We start from the raw sequence: 14,409 nt of genomic DNA, 5'->3' as shown, positions 1-14,409 counted from the left end.
CCACCATGCGGTCACTTCAAGATATTTGGATCGTGTCCCCAACCCCACAATACCATCCGGATTGTATACGACTGTTTTATGTCATATTTTGATATATTTGTTGTGGTCCCCTGCCGTGTGTTGCGATACTCATCTCAACTAATAGTAACATGTAACAGTCGTCTGGTATACATTTTCAGCATTGAAACAATCTCGTCCGCAGTGCTTACTTTATTTCCAACACGGTGACGGTTCCCAATAGTAGAGAGCAGGTAGTGATGGGCGCGTTCTGCTCGACATCCTAGGGACGAGGTTGGCATTGAAAATATTGGCGGTGGAAGCGCACCCGACCATGGCTTAGCACTGGTAAACAATGCGCGCTACTTAATGCAAAGTACCTGCATTGACCTGTGACATGTGTTTACACTCGACAGTCATTTCGAGTGTGCTTCAGTGTGGGTTGATAAAAACAGACCTCCAAAAATTATCTGGAAAAACGTGAGCTGTCAGTATTTTACTATTCATCTTTTCATCATTTGGTGCATTATAGGTCTATACTTCATACTGTATTAGTATAATACTTCAATATTGAATATATTATAAACTTTTTCGTGTCTGAAAAAAATTTGCCAGTTTTGCTATTGTGAGTTTCCTAGCGTTATGCATAAACATAACGCTAGGATCATCCTAGCTAGCGTGGAAGGTACACTATATCTCTAGGCACCCTGCCAAATGCAACAAAATGCAACTTGGCCAAAATAGAACCCTGCAAAATGCAACAAATTGCAACAGTGGATTATGTTGCATTGTGCAGTGAAACTAGTTAGTGCATCCGGTTCGTTAGTGTGACGTCACCATGCGTACTTCACACAGTGTAGCATAGCACGAATGGAACCGGAAGTTAACGCAACTCGAGCATTTATCAAGTGGGCGCTAGTTATCAGTGGTGTGCGCGCGTGTATGACGTTTTTACTAACGAACTGGATACCAGTCTTAGCACCAAGCAGTTACCCTGCTAAATGCAACCAAATGTAACAGTGGATTCTGTTGTATTGCCTGGGCACTATGAGTAGTTACCCTGCGAAATGCAACAACAAAGCACAGGGACTTGAGTTGCCTGCTAAATGCAATGTCAGCATGCAACACTTTTTACCTTTGTTGCTTTCTGTTGCATTTAGCAGGGTTACGGATAGCTATGGCAGTTAAGCAGAGTTCAATTGAACACATACAATGTAGCTGTTTTTTTCACAGTTTGATTTCGACACAGGATGTTTTTCACCAAAAGCTTAGTCAAGTTACAACTTACAAGCATTGTGAGGACCACAGAAAGTTCAATCCTGGGCCCACACATGGAAGTTTTTGTGGGTGGATATTAGTACATACATGTACTTTATGGAATAGTGTGTGGTCTTCTCACAGTCACAAGAGCGCCAATTCGCAGGACACACCACACGTACACATGTGGGCACTGAATAGATTGATCCATTAGGCTCGCGCCATAGGTTACACCTCTATGTTCCGACACCCCTATGCTCCGACTGCACATATTCATATTCCTAACCCTAACCCTAACCCTAACCCTAACCCTAACCGGGAGTAACACAATCTAGGTTGTCGGAACATAGGGGTGTCGGAACATAGAGCAGTCACCGCGCCATACATGCACGTGCACGCATGTTAGACTTTTGTGCATGCTTGTCGGGCATAAACGTAATTCACGGCTGTGATTGGTTGGAACACCATGGGCGGGGCTCAACCCTCCCATGCAAACGTACGTTCTGTGCCAAGTTGTCCTTTCAGTCAATATCAACCAAGTGACAGTTTTCAATTGCTAAGAATTCCCAGCCTACATAAGGCAGGATTGACTGGCTGTGACTGTTTAAATACAGCTTTGCTTAGACTGTGGGTGATTGATAAACTTGCCTGTTCATGGTCTGTTGACTGAATTTGACTTGAGCCGTAGTGCTGGCTTGACATTATGATCTGACTGTTGGTGACTAGCCTGTGTTAAAAGTATAGCAGGGGATGGACATTTTGACTGTCTGTGACTGTTTAAATAGCAGGAGGGTTAAATTATTGCGAGTCCAGTATTTGTTTAAGGGTTAGAAACTATTGCGTGACTAATTAGTTTGTGCAGAATACCAGTCATGAGCAATACACATACACAGTTTTAGCCGGTAACCTATTCTTGCTCTAGGCAAACTATTCCTATTGCTGATTTGAATAATTATCCCTGTCATAAATCATTGACATCTGTTAGTCATATAATCACATGTATGTATTTTTAGATGTTCAATGACAGGTTCACTGCTCACAGTTCAACTGTCTGGTTGGTTCGTCATTACTATTATTAAATGGGAGACATATGGCGCTAGTGTGAAGTTAATTATAAACACATCCTTTCATTTAATTGTTAACATTTTTTGACAAATGTATTAAAATCTGGTTTAGCCAATGTGTATTTTTGTTTTGTTAAAATGATTAATATCCCAGATTATCAGGAAAACTATTCTTAAACTTATTCATCTGCCCTTAACCTTCCCAGAAGCTAGTCTTTTTTTCTTCGGCGAGTTGCTTGAATATATTTGCCTAATCATCATGTCAAAGAAGTAAGCTTGTGACAAACTCACTTAACCCTAACTCCCTAGGCATTTTTGCTAGGATGTAGCCTCAATCCTGCAAAATCCTCCAATTGGCCTCATGGAAAAATAGCATGTAGCCTCAATCCTGCAAATTCCTCCGTTATTTCTTGAATATGGTCCATGGAGGGGTGACTACTGCCTGAATCCTGCAAAATCCTCCGGCTATAACTGTCAATAGGCTGAGGCAGAGGCAGTGACATCCTGGAGCAGTGCGGAGGATTTCAAGTATAATCAAGGACTAAATTTATGCACGGCTGAGCATAAACAACACAAGGTCCGGCCCAAGACCTTGACACAGTGCGTACTCCGAAATCAGCAATGCACTTTTGCCATGTAACCTCAATCCTGCAAATTCCTCCAATTTGCAAAAAGGATTTTGGAGGATTCAGGGCGGTTAGGGTTAAAATGGCAGCAGTGATGGAATACACACATGTATTACACCGTACATCTGCAAAGTACATTAGTATGTACAGTATGTAACATTTGGTACTAATAGATTGATTGCGTTCAACAGCTATGTTTGAGGTGTGTTTTGTTATGTTAATTCATTAACACTGACTGCACAAGAGGTCTGCCCATGCATATCCCTGTTGAACAAAAGCACACACCTCAAACATGGCTGCAGTGCAAACAGTCTATTTAAAGATATAGGCCATCATTTGTAATTTGTGCATTTTGTTCGTTTGAAGCAACAAAAGTGTTCAAAATCTAATGAAGGATAGGCCTACTGAACAACTAACCTGATGAAGTTTCAGCTCAGCTTCAGCTGTATATTCCGAGAAGAACAGCATTCTAGGATCTCAATTTCAAATCAAAAGTTGATGAATCATGTTTTGAATTGGGCCTGAATTCAGTGTCCGAGACGCGTTCACACTGAGCCGATTGCAGCTATACATGTACGCGATGTCGCGCACTGATCCGATGAATTATAGCAACCGCGTGTGCGTCGTGCCAATGCTTGCGCGCGCTTCGCCGAATAACAAAATGAACTACTAATTTAAATTTTGCTACGTTGCGTCTTAAGACGCACCGTTGGAAAGGCCTTCTTTCGTTGATTACTTCAAAAAAAATTCACAGGGAGTTTAGTCCCCTTACTATCTTTCAACCAAGTATGTTTTTCAACAATAATTACGCCAGTTACTTTTCGGATAGCTGCAAATGATGGACTATAGCTTTAACAGTGACTCTTGAGTCCTCATCACAGGGAATGTACCTCCATATGTTGGCATTTTGACAACAGAACTTAGTAAAGCTGCTTCGTCTGGTTGATGCATTAAAATTTGACGTGGCCCATCCAATTTATTTTTGACGTTGGTCCTTATCATATCCCATGGGCGTTACATGTGGAGGCAAAATTACAGGCTGCTGCAGTGGCCATTGGAATCAGTGTAGCATACAAATGAAAAACTTCCACCTTAGCTAGGAAAAAGTACTCACAATTGTTGAGATACATGTAGTTTTCGTATTGTTTGTATTCTGTATGCTTATTTTCAAAAGATGAATCTTGAGTATTCTTTGGTTATTTAGTGCGCTGTTGTGTATTGATGGAATAAATCTGTTCTTTTTTTTTTCTTTTGAATAAGTCAGTTCATTAATCCAATTCGCTCTTTTCACGCTCCGCCATGGGGCATGCTGAGCCTCGATCTGGCAACTTTACACAATAAAAATAGCCGGTTCAGTAATCTGAACCCGGACATGGGAATCACTGAACCGGCTATATTTATTGTGTAAAGTTGCCAGATCGAGGCTGTGCATGCCCATGGGGGAAGTGTGAAAAGAGCGAATAGAGCTGTCTCTTTTCGAATAATTTGGTATTCGATTATTTGAAACTGTGATTGACCAAATATTTGAGACACTCTGATCGTGTTTTTACGCACCAGCTGCAACTGCCTTATGTGCCAGTCAAAAGTTGCATGCAAAGCACGCCAGTAGAACTTTGTGTCAGGCGAGCCATATAATGGGCCACTGGAGTGCTTTGCAGTATTTTAAAACTGTCAAGGATTTTAGCATGTTAAAATGATACAAACAGTGAAATGCTGTTGACCCAACAAAGTTACCGCTAAAAAAAAGTGGCATCTGACAATAAAGCATCAGTAGGCGTGCGTACTTTTTTTTTTTCTTCGAATATTCAAACCAACAAAAAGCTATTTGAAAATGTTGTCAAAAATCAAATATTTGTATAATCGGTTTTTCGGGTCAGCTCTACATAATCGAACTTGTGTTCACACAACAGTTGGACTGATTTTGCTTTGGGATGGATATTCTTCCCATAAAATGGTAATTATGTTCGTGAAGTTACATGTTCAGACAGTTCTTAAAATACTACAATATTCCCCCCCCCCCCACTCAAAAAAAATATCTTTCTTTTACACATGTACATGTACGCTAATTGTGTAAAGTAATTGTAAAAAATTGATTATACAAGTTGAATGTAGGCATGAGGTTTTTCCAATTTTTTTTTAATCTGAGAAAAAGACATTATCAGTATAGAAAGTAATACCACTTTCAGACCGATCGTCCAATTTTCAGACTTTTTCTTAAATTGGCAATCTCATCCGTGTGAATGTCTAATTACAGAGTAGTAACTACATGTACATGTAGTACAAAAGAGACGGGAAATACACACTTTGGATCTTAAGTTTATTTTATAGAATGTTCCAGGTGGATTTTGTGAAAGATTTGGGACTTGGAAGGATTAGTATATACATGTATGTATGCATACGTACATGTACTGTACATGTACATGTATGTATTGTAGTTGTGCACATATTCATGGTGTATTCTATACAGACTTCACTACCTTGTTTGGGCATTAAGTGCTGCGACACAATATAATACATGTATAACGCATGGTTGATCTACCGGTACCGTAGCACTCTGTGCATGTCAATCAATCAAACAGTCAGCTTAGAATCAAATCTGGATCATGTTAGGAATCTCTTATAATCAGTGCTTTTGTTGTCAGAATTTTGTGCCATGTGTGTGACCAGCAGGAAATGAAATACATGTACACATGTACATGTATAAAATGTATACATTTGTATACATTCACATACATGTCCACGCATGTACATTTACATTACATGTACATGTTCTCAGTAACACGTACAGTTACACATGTATAGCACTGTAGTAGTACACATGTACACGTTATGTAGGCCTACATTACATTACTGTGGTACACATGTACACGTATACATGTACATTGTGTAGATTGCATCTCACATGAACTATACCGGCACATGTTTACAAAATATCCATGTTTTTGTTTACACTCTTCAGTCTACACAGTCAATTACATGTACCGTACATGTTAGTTCAAAAATATGTCAGTGGTTTAGTGAACAATGCAGGACCTTTTCAAGTTCAGACAGGGACTTGAGATTCATAAATAAACATACATGTATGTACATGTACTGGAAAAAAAAAATTTAAAGTTAAAATTTCAGGACGTGTTAAAAAATATACATGTACCATTTATACCTGCCATGAGGTGCATTTTGGAAGTTTCGGGAACATTTCTTGCAAAAATCATCTTGTGGTTGGATTTGATGCCCATTTATGATTTTTTTTTTTTTAGAGCTTAAAATAAGGAAATATCTTTGAATGGTAATCCGTCCTTCAGTTGTCATAATATTATCACAAGTTTCCCAGTTTTGATTTGACCAGGACTTTCCTTGAGGATATCAGGATATTTGCTGTTTGTATTGAAAACAGAGGAATGAGCTAAACTCACACGCAGACCAAAAGTCTGAACTTTTGCAAGCAGAAATAACAAGATTGATATCATTTTATTTGTCCCTGATAATATTTTTGCTAATGGGTGTCATAACTTGCGTGCATAATTTGTGTTAGGTCGGAAAAAAAAATAGTTTTCGTTTCTCTACCTACCCTATTCTGACAGCCCCTACCCTAATTTTTTATGGGAAAAATGAAAAGAAAAAACACCCAAAACCATCAATTTCTATCTTTTACCCTTAACTACATGCAGACGTCTCCATATGATCGTACAAAAAAAAAATTGCCAAAATAAAATGCCCTACCTTCTTTGTACCTACCCTGTTTTCAAATGCCGATGTAATCGGAAGCAGAACTATTTTTTTTGTTGGCCGTATCTAAAAAAAATCTGCCTTAAGCAATCCCAAATTGTGACTTTGTTCCTTGTGATAAATCTTGAACTTAATGCAATGCACCCTGCCTTGATGGTTATCAAATGGGGATAATCATAACCCTGATTTAACAGCTCATTAAAAGGGGATCAAATGCCATTGCACAGATAAAACACATTAGCAGCAGGCATCAGATAGCCATGTCTGTGTGAATCATACACATGGAATGTTCTGTCAGTAACATGTTCATGGATATTGTACTGTACATGTTCACATAATGAACATAAATGTAAGTGTGTGTAAAAGCGCATGAATGTATCTAGATGTACATTTTGGCGTACAAGTAACCATTAATATTGTTAATGAGTGCCATGCCCAACGTGTGCGTACATGTTACAATGTACATTTACATCAGCATGTAAATCGAGTAAATGTACTTGGCTCCATTCAACATACAAAAACGCATCCACATTATGTGAACATATTGTAACATACATAATACTACATGTACGTGTACATGTATGTAATTTTGAACTGTGCACGAAAATGTAAATGAATGCATGTCATATCGAACCATGTCCGTTTGTGGTGACTATGCATTATTTGTCATAAAACCACAAAGCCTACAATCGTACCCGGTATGAGTACATGTCACTCTGTCACATACATGTACATGTACATGTATAGGCTCATGGATGAGTATGCAGTTTGATGTACGTATACATGTACATGTACATGTACTTTGCAGGTGCGCCCACAGTACATGTATGTATACATATATGCATGTTTGCATAATGTCATGCAGTTTGTAGTATTACATGTAGATGTACTAGCAAATGTACAGTACACGTACCGGTACGTGTACATGTAACTTTGTCTGCCAGTGCCACGTTCTAAGAAGGGAGCCCTCTGTTGATCGGATTTGTTCACTGAATGCTTACTGCACACAAACCATAGTACAGCACACTGTAATCACATGTCCGTCTCTTTTGTATACCATACCCAGATGAAACTTTTCTTTGTTGTGTCCCATCATGGAGCTAGGAACACGGCTCCATGGTCCCATACAGTGATTGCTCTTACTTGTAGGTTTACAACCAAAAACCGTGAAGATGACTGAAGGATCATTGTGAGAATCCTGTTCACATTTCTCGATGATGAGTGGATAAACTGGACTTTCCTTTGACACCCTGTGAATCACCGTTTGAGAGAGAGGTCTAAAAATACTCCCATGGACAACATATACGTGGCCTTTGACCCGGTTCTTATATCACAGAATTATACAATGATATTCCACTTTGCTCTAATAGAAGTCATCTTAAACCACATCACGTAAGGTGTTCAATATATCTTCAAATACAACTTGTGAACAGCTCTTGTCATTGAAAATCACGACAGTGATGTGTCCAACTGTCTGTACCACGATCCCACTAGAGTTCATCCCAGTGCCTCAGAAAGTGTCTGTCATCTTAAAACCTCATCACGTAAGGTGTTCAATATGTCTTCAAATACTTGTGAACAGCTCTTGTCATTGGAAATCACGACAGTGAATTCTTGTCTTGATATGCGATGTGTCCAACTGTCTGTACCACGATCCCACTAGAGTTCATCCCAGTGCCTCAGAAAGTGTCTGTCATTGTATCATTGTCATCAACCTTCATGAATCACCAGATTGTCGCTTGCAAAACCACTAAGTACCTGGTACTAGTTTTAATTCTTACTGATTATGAACCGATGTGTTCCTCATTCTAGTACTAGTACTAGGGGTGTGCATCAGAACTGGGTACCCGAGTACCCGACTGCTGGTATCCAGAACCAGTCATGGGCGTCACCAGGATTTTTTCTAGAGGGGGGCAAAACATATTTTCCCAAAAAATTCCTGTATTTCTCAACATACATGTATTCTTGATTTCTCGGTTTTAGAGGGGGGCAGGGACATTTTGCCATCCCCCCAACTCATTAAATTTACACCACTATGACTTCGCGCCTCTTTTTCTTTTCTTTCTTTTTCTTTTTTTCTTCTTTTTTTTCTTGCTTTTCTAGGGGGGGGGGGGGGGGCCTCGAGACGCCCATGGAACTAGTTCCAGATTATGGGACCGGGTACCCGTAACTAACCTAACAAATTATTTAAGAACTTCTCAGACAATGAAAGGTGCGGATTTTTCACAATGAATACCAGGCTACATGGAAGACCAAAACAAAATTTGACATTTATTTTTTTATATTTTTTTTTACAGATGATGCTAGCGTTAAGCTATAAAACCCTTTAGACATTGCCAATATTCCACACCAGTTTGTTAAGTTTTGTTAAAGGGAATATACAACATTTGCAAACATCGAAAAATAAAACTTCCAAGTTTTTACGAAATACCTTAATAGGATGTTGGTAAATAACAGTCTAAAACATCCTGTAAAATTATGAAACCTGGTGTGACGTCATTTTCAAGAAAATGGTATTTCTGTAAAAAATTCCAGCGGTGGTCGGCCGACCACCATTGGAAAAAACCTAACTATTTTTCAACTACTGCTCCAAATTTACCATTAATTCAGTCCAAATTTTGTTTGCTATTGGTTACATGTTCATGAACGGGTGCAGGCCAGCTAGACTGGTACCCTTACCTTACAATTTTCCGGCATCTGTAAATTGATCCATTTTATATTTAGTGGAGTCAGGGAACCAGACTACTTGAACAGTACTGTTTTTCTTGGTTTTTCCAGCTTTTTCGAACACAAAACTTTAAACATGTCATATAAACAATATTTGATCTATTATACTAACCCCTCAAATAGTTCATTTCTGAAAATTACAGCAAAAGCCAATGATGTATATTCCCTTTAAGGACTAGAGTTCCTGACAATAGAGGGAATTTACCAGGTTGCGTTTTGTTGTCATCTTCAGTTTTGATGAGACTGTCTTTTACGGGTTCCCGGATACCCATGTTTTACTTCAGTAGGGTAACTGGTCCTCCCCGTACTACCCGTAAATTCACACCTCTAACTTAATAGCACTGTAGCTCGGAAGCCGGAAGATAAGACGCTAAAAAATTGTTTAGTTTTTAGAGGCGGGATGAAGATTCAGCCTGGCATTACACGTCAAACACATGATATCAAGCAAATGTTGAAAACCTTGTCCACATTTTGCCCTGGGTGGGATTCTAACCCAGTGCACTGTGGCAAACTGAAATCCTACTTTAGTGTACCGTACATGTGTTGTGTACTTTACTCCAAATCAAGAAATCTTTTTATAGATGAAGGTTGCACATTACAATTTGTAAATGTCAAAGTGTCCAGCGTTTTTTTGTGTTTTTTTTTAATGATTTGAAAGGGAGTTGGGTTTAACCTTGAGCTAGTGAGCCTCAAACTTGTGAGTTCTGATTCAGTTCAGAAGCGGCCTGATGTACTTTAAGACTGACTGAGTTTGACTGTGGTGTTCCTTTTTGTACAAGGAAACTGACATTTTGTTTTTCTTGGAAACCGGGGAAGTCTCACATCAAATTGTGATGTCGAGTTTCCTAAAATACTGTCAGATTTCTCCAGATGATTGGTTTGACAGGGCTGCAGAATCGTGAGAAAGAGCTGCAAGCTCTTTTGAAAAAAATGCCATCTAAAAACAAATTAAATTAGGTTTTGCCCTTCACCGACGTATAAAAAAACGAATTTGAACATCACTCCGACGCCAAATATCATCTTATGAAACAAAAATTAGTGTCAAATTTATTTTACTTCTGACACTTTTGCATGAACATTTGCAAGAGAAAAATTCAAGTCAATTACAAATCAAATAAGAAATAAATCTGAACAATGAACAATGGTAAAGGAATGCCTTTGTCACAGGAGATTTTAATAATCTTTGATTGACAACATGTGATCATGTCGACATCATGCCAATTTTCAACGGTATTCCTCAACTTGTAAGGCCAAAAGAAAAAAGTTCTGCTTCCGATTACATGGCATTCGAAAATAGGGTAGGTAGGTAGGGAATTTTTTTTTGGGGGGGGGGCCATTTTTGTGTGTGTACAATCATATGGAGGCGCCTGCGTGTAGTCACGGGTAAAAGGTATAAATTGATGGTTTGGTGTGTTTTTTCCCCATTTTTTCCCGTAAACAAATTAAGTAGGGGCTGTCAGAATAGGGTAGGTAGGGAAACCGGAAGCAGAACTATTTTTTTTTTTTTTTGGCCTGATCCCCAACTTGTAATCCACACCACTTCGGTTATTACAATAGAAAAACTGTAATTACCCAATGAGTAGTCCCCAAGTTATGGGGATCAACTGTCAAATGTCACAACCTTTTTTTTTACAGATAACATGCCACTATTCATTGTATCAGTTTTTGATATGTGGTAAACCAGAAGTCATGAATATTCGTGAATGTCCCAGGCGAACTTTCACAGAGGTCAACGTGACATGACCTGTTGTGTTTAGGTCAGGGTACCCCCATGTTTTCACCCTGACATCATCACCTGTGTTGACTGTTGTTGTACGCCGCCGTGTATCTGCCTGTCTGCCCTCCATCCTGCATGACTGCTTACTACTAACCCTGGTATTTTGACTATATCAACTTTGTCAGTGGCGGTAACGGTGAAGCTGGTGGTCGCAGTGCGTTTGTCATGAATGACTCCAGATCTGGTGTTTTTCTGTTTGAACTCGGTGGTCTAGAAAACAGAATTCCAGCGTCGTTGCACATACACATGACCGGTGATATTGTTGAGAGAGGGGTGTACATGTAAATGTACCCCTATGTAAAGTCAAAATCACTGGACTGGTTTGTTTTGCCAGCATTGAAAGGAGGAGCTTTGCGTTGCGCTTGCTTGCCCTCACCTTGGGCTTCAGTTCTGATAAAAAAAAAAACCTGGTAGAGGAATTCAATTGGTACAGCTTTGTTATTTAATCCCCAGCCCTGCTGTTTTCTGTTGGAGGCCTGTACAGATGAACACGTGTGCATGTGTGCGTGTCGGCAGGCAGACGATTGTTTTGGTACTTTCACAGCAGTGTTGGTGGTAGTTGCGGTGGGAGTCTGCAACTATTTTGCAGAGTTGCTCCAAGCTGACAAATGGCTGAGAAGATATTCACATACCGATACCTTCAACTCGGGTAGTTCCTGAACAAGTTAGCCACACCAGCATTGAATCTGTTTTCAACATTGCCCTCTATGAGTGTGTATCGTGCCGACACTGATTGACACTAATAACAATTTTTTTTCGTCAGAAGTGATTTTTCGTTCAGCTGCCATGCTTACTTGGAAAATCTGCTTTCCCCAGTTGAAAGTGCGGCATCAATCTTTGAGCTGAGAGAAACGTGGCAAGTGGAAAAGTGTTGAGGATTGGGTCCGTTTCCTCACCCATTGTGTCAAGACACGGAAAAATTATGTGTGGAGCTCGCCGAAGGTGTTGCTCGCTGGATGATTTTAACACGAATCAGATTTACAAGAATCGGATCTGTTGGACGTAAAAACTTACAGTCGACACTGGACAATTTAGGAGGTTTACTGGCTGTCCGCACTGGACTTTTTGGATAAGTTGACAAGTCTCTGTAAAGTTGACGACTGTCTCCATTAGTTTCCTCCATAGTTTTGCCCAAAAAAGTCCAATGTGAACACGGCTCTACTTGCTACTTGCCAACTTCAAAAAATTTCTTTCGTGGGGCAACTGAAAAAGATTGTCATGAAAGTCTTGTGTTATCCCCATGTCTCCAATATACGCAGGATTTGTCATGTTTACATGTGCAAAAACATGTAGGCCTCAGTTCAGCTTTTTTGTTCGCCATGGATAATATTAAGAGAATCCAAATAAATGTAACACCTCAAGATTATTTTGTAATTTTTTGAGCAGAGACCCGTGTCATGTTAGTTACAATGTATGCCTCTCAGATGGACCACAGATACATCCATGCACACACACACCGTTAAAGTTGTTGCACAAACACGAACATGGATTAACACCACGAGTGCTTTGACAAGCTTCATCTCTTGAGAGCCTAGTTGTCCTCCTTGGATACATTGTACCCAATCTTTGGCTCTTGTTATCTTCCCTGTCGCACACCGAAACATTGGGTCAACTCACCCCTCCGTTACCCCCTCGGGTCACCCATGAGGATTCTCCTACATTGTGAGTCACCCAGGGGTACCACCGCAATGAAGTGTTGCCTGTGTTCTTGCACCACCAGCCCCCTCGACCTGGGGCAAGGAAAGAAGACTTCTTACTTTTTTGATTGTGAGTTTCAGTTTCTATGCCGGGTGCTTTGTTACAAAGGAAACTACAATTTATTAAAGCGTGATTAGCAGTGTTAGCACAGAATGTGTACAAGCTGCTGTGTTGACATAGCAGATCTAATTAGGATTTGGTTGGTCTGGTTTTTGAGTGTTTTCATAATTTCTTTGTGCCATCTCCTTGGAATTTACTGTTGGGACAGTTCAAACCCTCTAAAATAGCCCCCCCCCCCCCAAAAAAATACATTTTCAAAGAATTTGACAATAATTATCCAACAGGCAAATGGCTACCAGTTAAGTTTACAACTGTTGTCTAGTACTAGTATATGGTGTTGTCAATAGCATTTTTATGCCCTAGGGGAACAAATGATACTGTACAAGTTGGTGTTGTAATTTTAAGCACTCATACATGTATACGTTTTGGTTAAACTTGTGAGTGCCAACATCTCTTTATATCATTGTGACTTTTTAAAATATGTTGAATAATAATCTTGCGTTCATGTACCTACATGTATGTGTACACTTACATACATGTACATGTACTTACGGTACATGTACACTATATACATGTATGCAAAGTACATTGTACATGTACATGTACTGTAAATGTGTACATGTACAAGTGGTATGATTTCATTTGTTCAAATTTCATGGCAAAAAATGACAGAATACAGAGTTTAAATGTTCTTTGAATACTGATGTGTAAGTACCAATTAAAAATAATATTAATATTTTGTTTGCAAGTGTTTTGAGAAAAATATTTAAAGCAATTTTCATGCTCTTTTTTTTTTTTTTAGATGGCACACCCAAGACTAATGAAGAAACATTGGAAGAGAAAGAAAAACTGAAGTACTATGAGCAGGTATGTATGGATGCAAAACAGACTTGAAATCCTCGTAACATTGTCAAGAAGTAGGATTTTTAATCCTTAAACTCTCAAAAAAAAACTCAAGGAAAAGACTAAAATGAAATTGACTCCAAGTGCAAGTAGGCTTCAGTAAAGTCATGTTTTCTCTTTAAATTGAACAAAAAAATTTAAGCTGTGATTAAATTCAAGTGTAATTTGTGGCAATTACTTTTAAATTGTTACTTAAAGGGAATATACATCATTTGCTTTTGCTGTAATTTTCAGAAATGGATGGAACTGGGGGGTTAGATATATAGAGCAAATTATAGTTACGCTGACTTTTTTGAGGTTTTGGGTTCAAAAATGCTATAAAAACCAAGAAAAAACGATCATTTTCCTGTAGTCTGGTTCCCTGACTCCATATAAGAAGAAACAGAGCAGTTTACATACATTGGGGAATTGTAAGGTCAGGGAACCAGTCTAGCTGGATTGTACCCGTTCATAGGTGTGTAATCGATTGCCAACAAGTGCGGTGGTCAATTGGGGCCAGTATTTGAAAAAAAGCCAGTTGTTTTCAACGCTGATCGGCCGATCAGCGTTGGAAATTGATACAAAAATACCACTT

General features: G+C 39.1%; 1 protein-coding gene across 6 annotated transcripts in view; it reads left to right on the top strand.

Annotated features, from left to right (window-relative positions):
- LOC119723756 (rho guanine nucleotide exchange factor 7-like) overlaps nucleotides 1-14,409 on the top strand; it is a 43,817-nt gene that overhangs the window by 2,832 nt on the left and 26,576 nt on the right. For 5 of the 6 annotated variants that reach the window (XM_038194604.1, XM_038194606.1, XM_038194605.1 and 2 more), the window contains exon 3: nucleotides 13,735-13,799. In XM_038194604.1, the coding sequence (XP_038050532.1) occupies nucleotides 13,735-13,799 (65 nt within the window). Of the gene's footprint in view, nucleotides 1-12,289; nucleotides 12,942-13,734; nucleotides 13,800-14,409 lie in introns of those variants that run through there. The other variant, XM_038194608.1, reaches the window with a different exon arrangement.

The sequence above is a fragment of the Patiria miniata genome, unplaced genomic scaffold (assembly GCF_015706575.1).
Source record: "Patiria miniata isolate m_02_andy unplaced genomic scaffold, ASM1570657v1 HiC_scaffold_17, whole genome shotgun sequence".
Taxonomy (NCBI): Eukaryota; Metazoa; Echinodermata; class Asteroidea; order Valvatida; family Asterinidae; genus Patiria; species Patiria miniata.
This window is presented reverse-complemented; position numbering and strand designations above follow the sequence as displayed.